Source organism: Cannabis sativa, chromosome 2, assembly GCF_029168945.1.
Source record: "Cannabis sativa cultivar Pink pepper isolate KNU-18-1 chromosome 2, ASM2916894v1, whole genome shotgun sequence".
NCBI lineage: Eukaryota > Viridiplantae > Streptophyta > Magnoliopsida > Rosales > Cannabaceae > Cannabis > Cannabis sativa.
The window spans coordinates 1863058-1879173 of record NC_083602.1 but is presented as its reverse complement, the minus strand read 5'-3'; the positions used below and the strand labels follow the sequence as shown (position 1 = coordinate 1879173).

Sequence of the window (16116 nt, the reverse complement as noted above, 5' to 3'; positions counted from 1 at the left end):
TGTGAACTAAATCCTATGTTTTTATTTTTATAGTTATTATATTTATGTACAGTGAGTTTTTTCCTTGTAGTCGAAGCATTCCAATCCATATATAATATAAATAATAATATGATGATCGAGTACAAATATATTTATATTTTTTTTTTCCTCTCTAATAACACATGTATTTTACTAATAACTTATGATATAAAGAGTAGTTTGCGATATAAATACTTAAGTTTAATTTTCAGTTACAAATAAATACATAAGTTTAATATTTGACAGTAATAATATTTAAGTTATAATTTTAAAACTTGTGTGAGTATCTGGTTAAGTAAATTGCCACATGGTAATCCCTAATTGGTCCAAATCATTAAATTTTTATTATTTAAAAAAAATTAGTTCAAATATACCAATAAAATAACACGTGGATTTAATAGCTTAATATTTAACGGTTAGATACTTACAGAGTTCCAAAAATATAACTTAGGTATTATTACCGCTAAAAATTAAATATAAGTATTTATTTATAACTAGAAGTTAAACTTATTAAGTATTTATACCGTAAATTACTCTAATATAAAATAATTGTATAATATTTACGTATTATATATTAATTTTATTTATTTATTTATTTAATTATTTTTAGTACATAACACACAATACATTACACGTAATCCTAAAAAAGTTTAACCTAAAAAATTCCTCTCAGCCGCAAGCAACTCACCGTCGATTCCCACACCCACCCGATTTCTCCCTCTCCTTCCCTAATACATAACACAGAATACTAGGATTGAGCATTTGTACTGGGTTTGATAATAGATTATGTTTGGCGAAAGACCACCCAACTCAGACCCGCCAACCCATATGAACGGGCATGTACGAGTTCACTTTTTTTCACCTGAAATTTAGTCAACCCGCTCAATGTTAAGCCCTAAATTATATATATATATATATATATTTATATAAAATGAAGGCTCCTTGACATTGAAGATAGAATACATGGCTATTCTTGGGGAACATGCCCTTTGGTTTGAACCAGAACTTTTGGGGTCCATTGTATCTCCAAAATGTCTCAAATAATGACTTGTAATAATGCTTTTTTGTAATTTTGTTTCTACTTTCTTGTTTGTTTGTTTTTTTTTTTAGATTTTTATTTTAAATATCTTTAATAATAGTGGGGAAAAAAACTTATTATGTCCCATATTTTTTGCTTCATTGTTTCAACTTTTTTTTTTTAAGTATCCTTTTCTTAAATGTTAACAAAATGAATTTATTTATTTTTTATTTCAATAGTCAATATTTTTCAATGTGTGCAATTTCTTTTACTTTAAAAATTATTATTTTTATAAATTGAAACTAGGATCTGATATTTCATTTTGTGTTCTTATATTTTAGCTTAGTTTTTATTCTCAATTCTTAATGGCTTGTTAGAGGATATCAACTTGTTAAAGAAAGATTTTCTTTTGTTTCTTTTGTTCATTGTTCTATATTGGTTAAATTAGCTAGCTCATTCTCTTGTAAAATTTGCTCTCTTCGATCATTGACCATGCTAAAACTTGGTGGTGGGGCTTACCTGATCAGATTGTCACTCGTTTTTCTTATTTTTGTTTTTTTTAATAAAAAAAAAAAGAATTTTCTTCAAAAATATGTTTGGATTATGTATATTATGTCAAATAATTAAAAATAAATTTTCAAACTCTAATTTAGTCAAAATATTTTAAATATCTGCATATAAAAAATTTATAAAGCAAAGATATATAATTCAGACCGAATTTGTATTCAGTAAAGTATTTTCTGCTAAGAGTTAGTTTTGGCAGTTAAGTTAGTTAAGTATTTAACTAAATTTTCTTATTGTAACTGTGTGTTAGTTAGCTTGATTGTTGGTTGTTAGTTGTTAAAACTTGTGTATATAAAATCTGAAGTCCTTTTCTCTATCAATACAAGAGATTCATTTATTTCCTTTGTTCACAATGGTATCAGAGCCAAGCTTTTTCTCTTCTCTTTTTATTCCTCTTAGTTCCTGCAAAATCGTTCATGGCTGCTCAAGGAGGTTTTTCTCACACAATCAATAACACTCTTCCTAAAACATCTCCAGTTACATTCTCTCATTCCCATTCTGTTCGATTAGATGAGCACAACTACGTGCCATGGCGTCACCAAGTCTATGCAGCAATCAAAGGCAGTCGACTCTAGAAGCATCTTGATCCAGATCAAGCTCCACCTAAATCTCTCACCAATGAAGATCGAAGACTCAATTGAGTCAGTCCAGAATTTGAAGACTGGGATCAACAAGACAGTATCCTAGTTTCTTGGCTATTGTCTTCCATGTCTGAGATAATCTTAACTCGAATGGTGGGATCTGATACTGCTGCACAAATTTAGCTTCATCTCAATAATACTACATTGCACTGAATCGTGCAAATGTAGGTAAATACAGAACTTAGCTTCAAAATCTACGCATGAAAGGATCTTTGAGTGATTTTCTACTCAAGATCAATAGCCTTGTCAATACCTTACCTTCTATAGGTCATCCTCTATTTGCTCAAGACGACATTGAGGCTATCTTTAATGGTTTATCAAGTGAATACGATGTCTTTGTTACCTTTGTTAACACAAGACTTGATGCATACACTGTGGCTGAGATCGAGACATTACTCATGGCTCAAGAAGTACGACTAGAAAAAGACACCTCAGAGCTGGATATTACTAAAGTTGAGGCTAACTTGGCTCACATCAAGCCTGTTATAGGAGGCAGAGGTACTTTTTCTTCCTCATATAAATCCCAATATAATAATTTCTCTCCCCTAGTCATGGCTAGAAGACATTCCCCTTATGGACCATCGGGTCACTATGCTGCCTCTCATCCTCCAGTTGGCTTTGGACCAACAATTGCAAGGACAACCTCGTGGATTGACACTTCAAGGTCGTGGATAGACCATTACCAACAGAGGGGAACCACCCTTTGGCAAAGGACAATTTTTCAGCATGGGGACAGAAGGCACAATGCCAATTGTGCCATAAGCTTGGCCACACTATAAGAAAATGCTTTTATCGATTTGATAAATCATTTACTAAACCAAAAACTTTCCAAAGTGTTACAGGTAGTGCCCATCTTGCAGAAGCTACAACTCAATATGCCAATCCTGAAACTGTGAATGATAGCAGCTGGTACGCTTACTCGGATGCTACTCACCATTTAACCCCAAATGCTCAAAACTTGGCTTATAGTTTTGATTACTCTGGTGATCAATAGATCCAAATGGGAGATGGCTCAGGACTACCCATTCAAACTAATGGTAACACTTCTTTTTCACTCCCCTTTCATACAAAACAACTTATCATCAATAACTTGTTACATGTACCTCTTATTACTAAGAATCTCCTTAGTGTGTCTCAGTTTGCTCTTGACAATAAAGTTTTCTTTGAGTTTCTTCCTTTTCATTGCACTGTCAAAGATCAAGACTTTAAGAAGACCTAGGTTGGAAGCTTGACAATGGCCTCTACAAATTTGATTCTATTCATCTGTACTGTCCTACTTCATCTTAGTCTTCCTCTTCAGTCAGTCATGTTCCTCAGTCTACTATGACTAAGCCAATTCAATGTAATAATCATCAACTTCATGTATTAAATCCTTAATACACCTTATGGCATAATAGGCTAGGCCATCCCACTATCAAAATTGTATAACATACTCTCTCATCATGTAACATTCCAGACAGTAAGAAAATTGATGATAATTATTCTAATCTTTGTTCAACCTATTGTCTTGGAAAGTATCATAAGCTTTATTTTCCACAATCACACACCATATATACTGAACCACTTCAGTTGTTTCACTGTAACTTATGGGGCCCTTCTCCTACAGTCTCTTCAAGTGGTTACAAGTATTATATTAGTTTTATAGATGCCTTCTTTAGACACGCATGGATGTATATGCTAAGAATAAAGAATGAGGCCTTACTAACCTTTACAAGCTTAAAAACCAGGTTGAATTGTAACTAGGGTATAAAATCAATGCTATACAGTCTGATTAGGGGATGAGTATTAAGCGTTTACATCCCTGTTAAGCACTCATGGGATCATTCATAAAGTTTCTTGTCCACACACTCATGAACAAAATGGAGTAACTGAGAGAAAGCACATACATAGTTGAAAGTGGCCTAACCTTGTTAGCTCAAGCCTCTCTCCCTCTAAAAAACTAAAATGAAGCTTACAGAACTGCTATTTTTCTTATAAATAGAATGCCAACTCCACAACTCCAATACAAATCTCCCGTTGAAGTTTTGTTCCAAACTAAACTAGACTACCTCATGTTAAAAGTCTTTGGATGCTTATGTTATCCAAATCTCAGACCTTACAAACAAAGCTAAGCTTCAATATAGGTCTGTTCCATGTGTATTTCTTGGCTACAGTTTATCTCACAAAGGATACAAATACTTATCAAAAGATGGCAAGGTATAAATCTCTAGAGTTGTATTGTTTGTTGAAACCATATTTCCCTTTGCTCACACTATCCAATAGGTGACTTCCAACATACATAGCTCCACAGCATTTCCATTAGCTACTTCTACTACTCTATCCACACTTATCTTTACCAATACTACTGTCACTATGCCCATCAATGCTACAGCTTCTATTTCCAATCAAGCTACAATATCTGTGCAAAACATAATAGCTAAACCTTAAATGCCTCAGGCTGTTGTATCCCCTCTCACCAATGTTGCAGTGTCCATGCCTAATACAGAAGCACTATCTTCCATTGCCCTAAACATTGTTCTTCCCTCCACCACCATCCCTGTTAACAACACAATTAACCCTCCTTCCCCCATCTCACCCACCATTACCACTACATCTGTTAACAAGGAACCAAACAACCCTACTTACACCCATACCACTGCCAACAATCACTTTATGTGTTCAAGATCAAAAGCTGGCATCAAAAAACCAAAAGTTCTTATGTCTTCCTTGCATCCTATCACTGTCAAAGCAGCCATGTTAGATCCAAAATGGCTTGCTACTATGCAAGATGAAAATACAGCCCTAAAAAAACAAAACTTGAATTCTTGTTTACTTACCTCCTGGAAGAACACCAATTGATTGTAAATGGGTCTACAGGGTGAAAGAAAACACATATGGTTTTGTTTCCATATTCAAAGCAAGGTTGGTAGCTAATGGGTATCATTAACAGGCTGGATTTGATTTTAATGAAACATTCAGTCCTGTTATCAAGCCTGTAACTATTAGAGTTGTCTCACCATTGCTCTCACAAATGGATGGACTGTGAGATAATTGAATGTTAACAATGCTTTCCTAAATGGGGACATGAAGAAATTTACATATTTTGTTAATCCTGAGCACACAGACAAAGTTTACAAATTGAAAAAAAGTCATTTATGGCCCTAAACAAGCACTAAGGGCATGGTTTGAAAAACTCTCCGCTGTCTCAATACATCTTGGGTTTTCCTTTGCCAAAACTAACTCCTCTCTGTTCATTAGAGTCAATTCTCATGGCTACATCTATGTACTCATTTACGTCAATGACATACTAATCACATCACAGGCAGCAACAACAATGAAGTATCATCTCTGGCTTCTTCTCTCAACAACTCTTTTGCTCTCAAAGATCTAGGACAACTCCATTATTTCTTGGAAATACATGTTTAGCAGCACACCATTGGTGTTTTTCTCTCCCAAAAGTAGTATCTATCTCATGGCAATCCAAGAAGTAGCCTACAATCTCCAAATCATCCACTGAAGCTGACTTTCGAAGCATAGCAGCTGTAGTTTCTGAACTCACCCGGATTTAGTCTCTTCTCACGGAAATACAGTTTCCGCAACCTGCTATTCCTCATGTCTGGTGTGACAATCTCTGCTCAGACATGTTGGTTGCTAATCCCATTCTTCATGCTCGTACGGAACATATTGAAATAGATATGTACTTTGTCAGATATAACATGATCAACAAAGAACTTTTGGTCCAACATGTCCCTGCTAACAACCAAATAGCAGACTGCCTCACTAAGCCCCTGTCCAGTAATCAATTTGCCATTCCTCGAAACAAACTAAGTGTGTTGAGCCCAACTTACACTTAGTTTGAGGGGAGCTGTTAAGAGTTATTTTTGTCAGTTAAAATAGTTAGTTAACTGATTTTTCTTGTTATAACCGTATGTTAGTTAGCTTGGTTGTTGGTTGTTAAAGTTTGTGTATATAAACTCTGTAATCTTTTTCTGTATCAATACAAGAGATTCATTTTTTTTTCCTTTGTTCACAATCTTCACATTTTCAATTATTTATTAAATTAAATTCATGTAATAGTAAAATTAAAATAATTCTCATCATTTCTATTTTTTTTTTAAATATTCTACAAATATATGTATCATTGAAAAAAACAAATATTAATATTATAATATTTTCTTTAATAAAGGAAAAAGTGAAGAATTATTTAAAAATTAAGAGATAGGTGAGGATTATTTAGCCTGGTTTATTACTAAGCATTACAATAAGTCAATATTAAAATCTAAAATTCAAACCCACCAATCTTAATCACAGAAAAAGATATGTAGAACTATATATATACACCATTTTTTAAAATAAAAAAAAAATAGTCATACATATCTTTATTATTGGTATTATAACGATGCTTATGTTTTTTGAATTAAGAGTTCATAACAAAGGAACAGAAAATAAAAGACTTAAAATAAATGAATGAATAAATAAATAATTTTTCATTTCAAATAAATAAATAAATAAATAATTTTGAATATTCACTAATTAATAATGGCCTTGATTTTAATCATAGTAGTTAGTGGGTCTACTGACTGAAAATTTTGTGGGGTCAACTCTCTCTCTCTCTCTCTCTCTCATATAATCATTCTCAATTGCCAATTTGATTTTTATATATATTTTTAATTTTATAAATACAAAAATTATATATAAATAAATAAATATAAATGTTAAAGTGTGCAAAATTCATGCCATCACGTATCCACTACTATACTACCAAAAATAACAATCTCTAGATTGTTATATACATACAAAAAAAAAATATAACAAAGGAAAATTTGAATTTCCATACTTATAATACTTTAAAATTATATTCTTAAATACATAGTTATTAAAATTGGTCATATATGACCACATTACTAATTTTTTAAAAATACCCCTCACATTTAAAATTCCTAATCTCATCAGCAGCCTCTCTCTTCCTCTCTCTCAACTCACTCTCGCTGTAAATTCTCCTCGTTTGATATCGGGCTTCCAATAATTCAACCACCTCAGTCTACAACTTTTCCTACATATTCAATCCTGCACAATAATTTCAAAAAAAATCATACTCAATATATATATATATGCACATATATAGGTATAATAATAATAATAATAATAATAATAATAATAATAATAATAATAAGTATATATATATACCAGCTCTAAGTGGAACAAGATGCCATTTGCCTTCACCATACTTGTTTACGCAGTCTCTAAGAAGATCATCTTCTTCTCTAGTCCATGCGCCTTTCCTGACCACTCTCCCACCAGAGGAACCGCCCTCCCTTTGGTCCGTTACTAATACTGTCACCATATTAATATTGCTCTGCGGCATAATGTATTTATTATATATTAACTAATAATAATACAGTATTATAATATATATAAATATATATATATATATATATATATACTGAAGCTAATAATAAATTAGCTTAGTCCTATATATTTGCATGCTTTTCTCGATCTGAAATCTATTGAGCAAAGGACAAAAGAAAAAAGAAATGAATACGCCTATGGGTATATGATGATGAAGAAGATCGTATGTATCTGAGAAACCATTGGGGAAGAAGAGGGTCCGATGGGGTCCGACGGGTTGGGTCCGATGGTCCCGATGCATGGGTCCGATGGGTCCGACGGTGATGTTGCATGGATCCGATGGTCCGACGGATTGGGTCCGATGGGTCCGACGGATTGGGTCCGATGGTCAAGTTGCATGGGTTCGATGGTTCGATTCGTAGAGGTCCGATTGGACCGATAGGGCCGAAAAGCTCTGCGCCGTCGATTGGGTCGGTCACCGTGGGTCGACTGGGTCCGTCACCGTGGGTCGATTAGGTTCGCCGTCGCCGTCAGCTGGGGTTGGGGTTGGGATCGGGTGGGTTGAGCGAGAGTGAGTTGAGAGAAAGGAAGAGAGAGGCTGTTTAGATTAGAGCTAGTATATATACTTATTATTATTATTATTATTATTATTATTATTATTATTACTTGTATACCTATATATGTGCATATATATATATATATTGAGTATGATTTTTTGTAGACTGAGGTGGTTGAATTATTTGAAGTCGGATATCAAACGAGGAGAATTTACAGTGAGAGTGAGTTGAGAGAGAGGAAGAGAGAGGCTGATGAGATTAGGAATTTTAAATGTAAGGGGTATTTTTGAGAAATTAGTAATGTGGTCATATATGACCAATTTTTATAACTATGCATTTAGGGATAAAATTTTAAGGTATTGTAAGTATGAAAATTCAAATTTCCCTATAACAAATAATAAAAAATAGAAAAAATTACATAAATTATTTTTGATAAAAATTTACACTTGTACGTTTAAAGTTTTTTTTTTTGTTTTATATTTTTATGGTATTTTTTAAAGACACAAAAAAATTACATAAAAAATAAGGTATAAATAACAAAAAATTAAAAAAAATATAAGAGTACCATATAAAAATACATTAAAAGACTGTATTTTATGTAAATAAAATCTTAAAAATCATAAAAATATTTAAAATTATATACAATTATATTTTTATATTTTTTTTAGTTATTTTTATGTTTTTTTTAAATTATCTGTAAAAAATAGCAATCTAGAAAGATTGTTAATATTGACCACCAATAATAAATTTTAAATTATAATGATTAATATTATTAGTTTTAATCCAAAAGATTATAAATTGTCCGAATTGACCAAACTATTTACACTGAATTCATTTAGTTTTTTTTTTTTTTTTTGAGGAACAGACAATTCATTAAACAATTAAACGATTACAAGAAAATGGCAAGTCACGTTCAATCTCGTGACAAGCACAAGGGGGAGAAAGCCCAATCCACATAGCACTAACTTTATTTGTCAAAGTATAATTGACTAATACATGAATAACTACATTCGCTTCCCGAAAAGCATAATTCATTTAGTTCAGTCTCAAATAATTTAATTCAAATTAGTTAGAGTTTGAAACCACATATTACAGATTATATAAATAACTCTACTAAAATATTGTTCCATACTCTTTGTATCAAAAATGATATATCATTACTTTTGATAGATGGGATCTATCCCAAATAAAAATAATCGGGTTAAAATTACTTGTTATATAAATATGTGTTAAGTTTGTATATGAATTATTTGTGCACATATCATTACTTCTGTTTGTCTAATCTAATAAATATTGTACCAAATATTATTTATGTTTTCTCATAAATTTTCAAACAAAATTCTACATATTACTTAACTTATTTATTTTTGCTCCAAAGAATAATAAAGTTATGGAATGAAAACTTCACTTGTATAGTATTTTCTAAACACTTTTAATTCATAAAAATAGAAATAATATATTTTCTTGATGTAATTTATTGAGACCCCATGTTTTTTATTTTCCTTTTTTTGAACAATCTTTTCTCTTTAAAACAAATAATAACCACCAATTTTAATAATTTTATTTTAAGAAACTTTAAAATAAATCCTCCACTCTCTTTTTGGTAATAACTTTGTGTACTTTAATATCCTAAATACAATTAAACTTATTGATCATAATTTATTTTTGGAAATTAACACGACAACATAATAAAATTTGATAAATTAATTTTAATTATATTAGAGATATTTATTCGAAAAGATTATATCAAAGATATTAGCAAATGTAATTATGTAACGTTCATAAAAATATTTCACCAAAAAATAGTATTAAGACTTATTTCGTAACTTTATATAAAACATTAAAAAAGCATAAGTTAACTAAAATAGAATGAGCTAAATTAGTTATTGTTATTTATTATATCTTAATTATACCATTAATATTTATATTCTTTTTCTATTCTATGTATGTATAGCAATTATTATATTACTATTACTACTTAATTACGCCATTAATATTTTAATATATTTTTTTTCTTTTCAGAATAATATTCCAATTTTGATTACAAATAACATCAATTTAAATATTCCAATTTTAATTCATGACATCATTCTCAAATTTCAAAAAGCCAAAATTTGACTATTTTTAAGTTACCATTTTTCTGTCTTAGATTCACTGACAAAAACTATTCCATTCCATTCAATTGAATTGAATTTATTAAATATTTTGTAATAAATTCCAAATTTTCAGTTACATAAATTAATCAAACTAATTAAACATAACAATTGAAAAACCCCCCATTATCATCAATTATATCACTAATAGTAGTAATGGTGTTTTTCTAGACTGACCAAGTCTCAAAAGACCAAAACCACCTTCTTTAATTTATTTATTTAATTAATTATTTTTAAATGTCTTATATGAACTGTCACACAAAAAAAAAGGTAGCCTAACTTGAAGAAGGTTTCAAATCTATTTTCCTTTTCTATATACTCCATTTTTAATAGAGAGAATCCCTCTATTAAAATCTCATATGGGCATGTCAGAAACTTGAAATTTTCTTTTCCTTAATCAAATTAAACCAAATCTCTCTCATTCAATTTATGTCCAAGTTTTAATTTTTCTTTCTCCAAAAGCCAAAACACAAAAACCCCATCTCTGAAAATACTTGCTTTTGGTCTCAAAAAAGAGATTTTTAAACTTCATCTTCTCTCAAAATTCATGTCCAAACCTCAAATTTCTCATTGCCCAAAATCCATAATCCAAAAACAAACAAAACCCACTTCTCCAAATCTTTCATTTTAGTCTCAAAAAGAAAAAAGAAAACAGAGTGAGTGAGAGAGAGATTGAAAGAAGAGAATTTTAAACCTCTCTCATCTTCTCTGAAAATTTCATGTCCAAATCTCAAATTTCTCATTTGCCCAAAAGCCAAAATCCAAAAACAAACAAAACCCACTTCTCAAAATCCTTCATTTTAGTCTCAAAAAGGGAAAAGAAAACAGAGAAAGAAGAGATTTTTAAAGCTCATAATCTCTCAAAATTCATGTCCAAATCTCAAATATATCATTACCCAAAATCCAAAATCCAAAAACAAACTTCTCAAAACCCTTCATTTTAGTCTCAAAAAGGGAAAAGAAGAGATTTTTAAACCTCTCATCTTCTCTAATAAATTTCATGTCCAAATCACAAATCTCCCTTAACCCAAAACTCAAAATCCAAAAACAAACAAACCCCACATCACAAAACCCTTCCTTTCGATCCCAAAACTCAAAATGAGAGACATTGTATCATGTTTCAGCGAAAACTCAGTGACTGTATCAAACCCATTATCATCATCATCATGTTCAAACTACTCAACAGCATCAACATGTATAACAACAACACCAGCTTCTTCAATTCCCTCCATTCAAAACGCCGTCGTTTCAATCCACAGAGTGATTCTCTCAAACCCCCCAAAAAAACACATCATTGTAAAAACCACATGGTGTCGAAACAACTCAGTACAAGGCTTAACAGTATCATTCGGTGAAGACCCATTAGCCACAATGAAACTCAACATAAACTCTCGTTTGTTTCGCAAGAAAAAGGGTAGCAAAATCTTCGATTCCCATGGCTCAAAAATCGAACTTTATTGGGATCTTTCCAACTCCAAATTCGAAAACGGACCAGAACCCATTGAAGGGTTTTATATAGTGGCAACATTCGATTCAGAAATCGGACTCATTTTAGGCGATTTGGGTGAAGATTTTGTTTCCAAAAAGCTCAAAAACAAAACCCAAATGGCCAAAACATCTCTAATCTCACGCCATGAACATTGCTCTGGTAACACTCTTTACTCTACAAAAGCTCAGTTTTCTGAAACAGGGGTTTCTCATGAGGTTTTAATCAAGTGTAGTGGAGAACACCCTGTTCTTGTGGTGAGTATTGATAAGAAAGTTGTGATTAGAGTTAAGAGACTTCAATGGAATTTTAGAGGGAATCAAACCATTTTTGTTGATGGGTTATTGGTTGATTTGCTTTGGGATGTTCATGATTGGTTCTTCAATTCTTCATCATCATCTGGATTTGCTGTGTTTATGTTTAGAACAAGAAGTGGTTTGGATTCAAGGCTTTGGTTAGAAGAGAAATTAATGGCTACTCAGAATAAAGATCTTCAAGAAAAGCTTGAGTTTTCTCTTTTGATCTATGCATGTAAGAGTAAGACTTCTTAATCATTTTTTTTTTATTTTAATTATTTTGATTTTTTTTTAATGGGGTTTGATTCTTGTTGGAAGGGAAAATAGAATACTAATTTTAATATTTTTCTATCTTATTTTGGAAAAGAGAAATATAATTCTTAGAAGAAGCTTTGTAATTTTGTAGAAGATTTGTTTTTGTTAATGATTAAATTTAACTTAGAGTTTTATGATTTTTTTTTTTTTATGCATGGTTAATTATTCATAAAGTTCTTATGAATTATAGAAGGGGAGGTTTGATTTTGATTAGGATAGTAATTTTAATATTTTTCTATCTTGTTTTGGAAAAGAGAAATATAATTCTTAGAAGAAGATTTGTTTTTGTTAATTAATAAATTTAATTAAGAGATTTATGATTAATTTTTTTATGCATAAAGTTCTTATGAATTAATGAAAAGCATTTTTTTTTATTTAATTTTGGGGATGTTTGATTTTGAATAGGTTAGTAATTATAATATATTTCTATCTTGTTTTGGAAAAGAGAAATATTATTCTTAGAAGAAGCTTTGTAATTTTGTAGAAGATTTATTTTTGTTAAAGATTAACGTTTGGTTGGGAGGAATGAAAATATAGGAATAGGAATAGGAATAGGAATAGGAATAGGAATAGGAATAGGAATAGGAATAGGAATAGGAATAGGAATAGGAATAGGAATAGGAATAGGAATAGGAATAGGAATAGGAATAGGAATGGGAATGGGAATGGGAATGGGAATGGGAATGGGAATGGGAATGGGAATAGGAATAGGAATAGGAATGGAATGGAATAAAATTTAAAATGCATAAAAATAATTGATAAAAAAATAATTAAATTTTTTTTCTTGTTACATTGGAATGGTCATTCCTTCCTTTTTAAAATGGAATAGCCATTCCACCAAAATGGTGGAAAGAGCATTCCATTGGAATGCCATTCCAATACTTTAAAATGCAACCAAACAAAGGAATGGAATGAAAATTATTTCATTTCCATTCCATTCCATTTCATTACCTCCAACCAAACGCCACGAGTTTATGCATGGTTAATTTATTCATAAAGTTCTTATGAATTAAAGAAAAGCCTTTTTATTTTTTGGGAGTTGATTTTGGCATGGAAAAAAAAAATAGGAAACTAATTTTAATATTTTTCTATCATATTTTGGAAAAGAGATATATAATTCTTATAAGTTTAATGATTAAATTTAACTATGGGGTTTTTTTTGCATGATTATTCATAAAGTTCTGATGAATTAAAGAAAAGTTTTATTCTTTTTTCTTTTTTTTTTTCCACTGAATTTTGTGAGATATCGATGAAGATTTGGTTTAATTTGTGATTTTTGAAATTAAAAAATTTAAATAATATATATATTTTTTTTTGAATGATATATATATTTTTAAAAAATAAATAAAGAAGAAAAAGTGAAAGGGAAAGAAAAAGGGTTAGAGATTGCTTTTGGGGATGAAGGGACATAAAAAAGAGAGCTAAGAATCTAATGTTATAATCACTGCAATTTGACCACTAATTTGTGTTTTATTTTCTTTTGTTGTTTTCTTAACCTTTTTATTATTTATTATTTATAAATGTTAAGTACTCAATTTTCTTCATTCATATGTTTAAGCTTTTTTTTTTTGTTTTTGTATAGCTAAGATACAAAATGACAAGATTTCTCTTCTTTTCTCCAAATCTTCATTTGTGAACTTACTTTTTTTTTTTCATTTTTTTTGGATGATTTCTAAAAAAAACACAAAAATAATAAAAAATTTTGTTATTTGTATACTATTTTTTATTATATTTTAATTTTTTGTTGTGTCTTTATAAAATATTATAAAAATATAAAAAAAAATACAGTAAAATTGTAAATATATATATATTTTTTTTTGTGTTTAGTTTTTTAAAAAGGTTATTAATGCATATTTGGTCCTATATATTAATGTTTTAATGTTTTTCCCTAGTTGTGCATTGAGTTGTCATGTGATTTGTGAATGTGTTAGTCTATTTGAATTAATAGATCATATCATGCAAAATCAAATATGTTTTTAATTTTTTTTATTCTTATTAAAAATTAATAAATAGTGGCCAAAACAATACTGAACATTGTCAGGCTTCACTTAATTTGGAAACCCACCAAAATCTTCAAGCAAAGAAATTCCAAAATTGATATTATTTTATGTTTTTTTGTCACTTTTTGAATTTTCTTCTATAGTCTCTATTCTTTGGATATAATATCTTTAGATTTCATTTGTTTTCTATATGCAAAATCACCTCTACAATTATCTTTCTATACATTATAATAAAAGGGGTATATTTTTCTTAAGGTATATTTTTATGTTCTTAATAATGTTCATTAGGTAAATCTATAGTCATTTATATGTAATTAAGTAATTAAATTTGAATTTAAAACTTAGGGTACCATAAATTACTCACTTTTAGTTCCTTTCTAAAATGAAAATGAAACTATTTGGTTTAACATAACATGACGAGTTTAAGGATTTTTCGTAAAGAGAAAACTCGATATGTTTTAATTGTCCTTCGATGATACTCGAGATTACTTTTAGACCCGAAAAGGATGAGATGATATGAAATTAGTACCATATGAACATTTTTTTAAAAAAAAAAAACAAAATAACATTAGTAGGTTGATAAATTCAAATGGTTTAAAGCATAGCCATAAGTTTGAAAAAGACCCCCCAAAATAAAAACACAAAAGGCATAAAAGAAGTAGAGTTAAAATCCCATTCTTGAAATCATCTTAGAGCACATCACATTCTTATATGGTCCCCCCAACACTTGAAAATTGGCCCACAACCAAAAAAAGAAAAGAAAAACCCAATCATTATTTCATAGAAGCATGCAACCAAACCAAGCACCATTGTTTTGTTAAAAGAAAAAAAGAAAAGAAAAAGAAGCACTATTGTACAATTTTTTTTAGTATTTTACTGTGTAAATATTTAAGTTTAATTTTTAATTGTAATAATACTTAAATTATTTTTCTAAAAAATTCGTAAGTATTTGGCCGTTAATGTCAAATTATTATCCACTTATCATTTTGTTATTGGTATATTTAAATTAATTTTTAAATAAAATAAAATTTTAATAACCTAGACTAATCAAGGACTACCATGTGACAATTTACTTAACACTTAACCAACGTATCACCCTAACCTTAAAATCGATAAATGGGAATGTGTAACCTAATAATGAGTCAAAATATAAGTCTCTACCTCCCCGGAGTTAATATATATATAAGAGAATACAATAAAGAGATCAGTCGAAACTATCGATAAGCGAGAATAGACTGCTTCGCCTATTTATTCTATTATGGCCAGCTTGGAGACATCAGAGGAAGACAATCACCTCTATTCGGGTACAATTATAGCTTCATTCATTTGCTGAAGTTTGAGGATAACCATTAGCATAGAAATTTATCAATTATAACTTAGGTAGTGACGGACCTAGAATTTTTACTTTGTGGGGACTTATATTATAATCACTTTACTAAATTTATTTAATTTTGTGAGAGGTTTTTCTATTATTTTGGTCTATAATTATCAAATCAAAAATATTACATTTAATTTCTTAAAAAGTAATATTTTTGTTAGTGGGGGCTATAGCCCCCACATGAGTACAAGTAAGTCCGTCCTTGAGTATTATTATCGTCAAAAATTAAACTTAGATATTTAATTACAATAGAATGTTAAACATAAAAATTTATACTACAAATTTTATTTTTTTCTTGTCAAGATTAATTTATCAATTTACTTTTTGAGGTTATTTTTTTTTTATTAATTTTATTTTATGGT

General features: G+C 29.8%; 1 protein-coding gene across 1 annotated transcript; it reads left to right on the top strand.

The window, feature by feature from the left end:
- The first annotated feature begins 10549 nt into the window (after nt 1-10549).
- On the top strand, nt 10550-12515 carry LOC115718432 (uncharacterized). The gene has a single exon (XM_030647211.2). It carries the CDS (start codon nt 11378-11380, stop codon nt 12314-12316), a length of 939 nt encoding a protein of 312 aa, XP_030503071.2. The 5' UTR covers nt 10550-11377; the 3' UTR covers nt 12317-12515.
- The last annotated feature ends 3601 nt before the right edge of the window (nt 12516-16116 follow it).

Coding starts and splice junctions, on each gene's coding strand:
- LOC115718432 (XM_030647211.2), top strand. CDS start 11,378: ATGAGAGACATTGTATCATGTTTCAGCGAAAACTCAGTGACTGTATCA.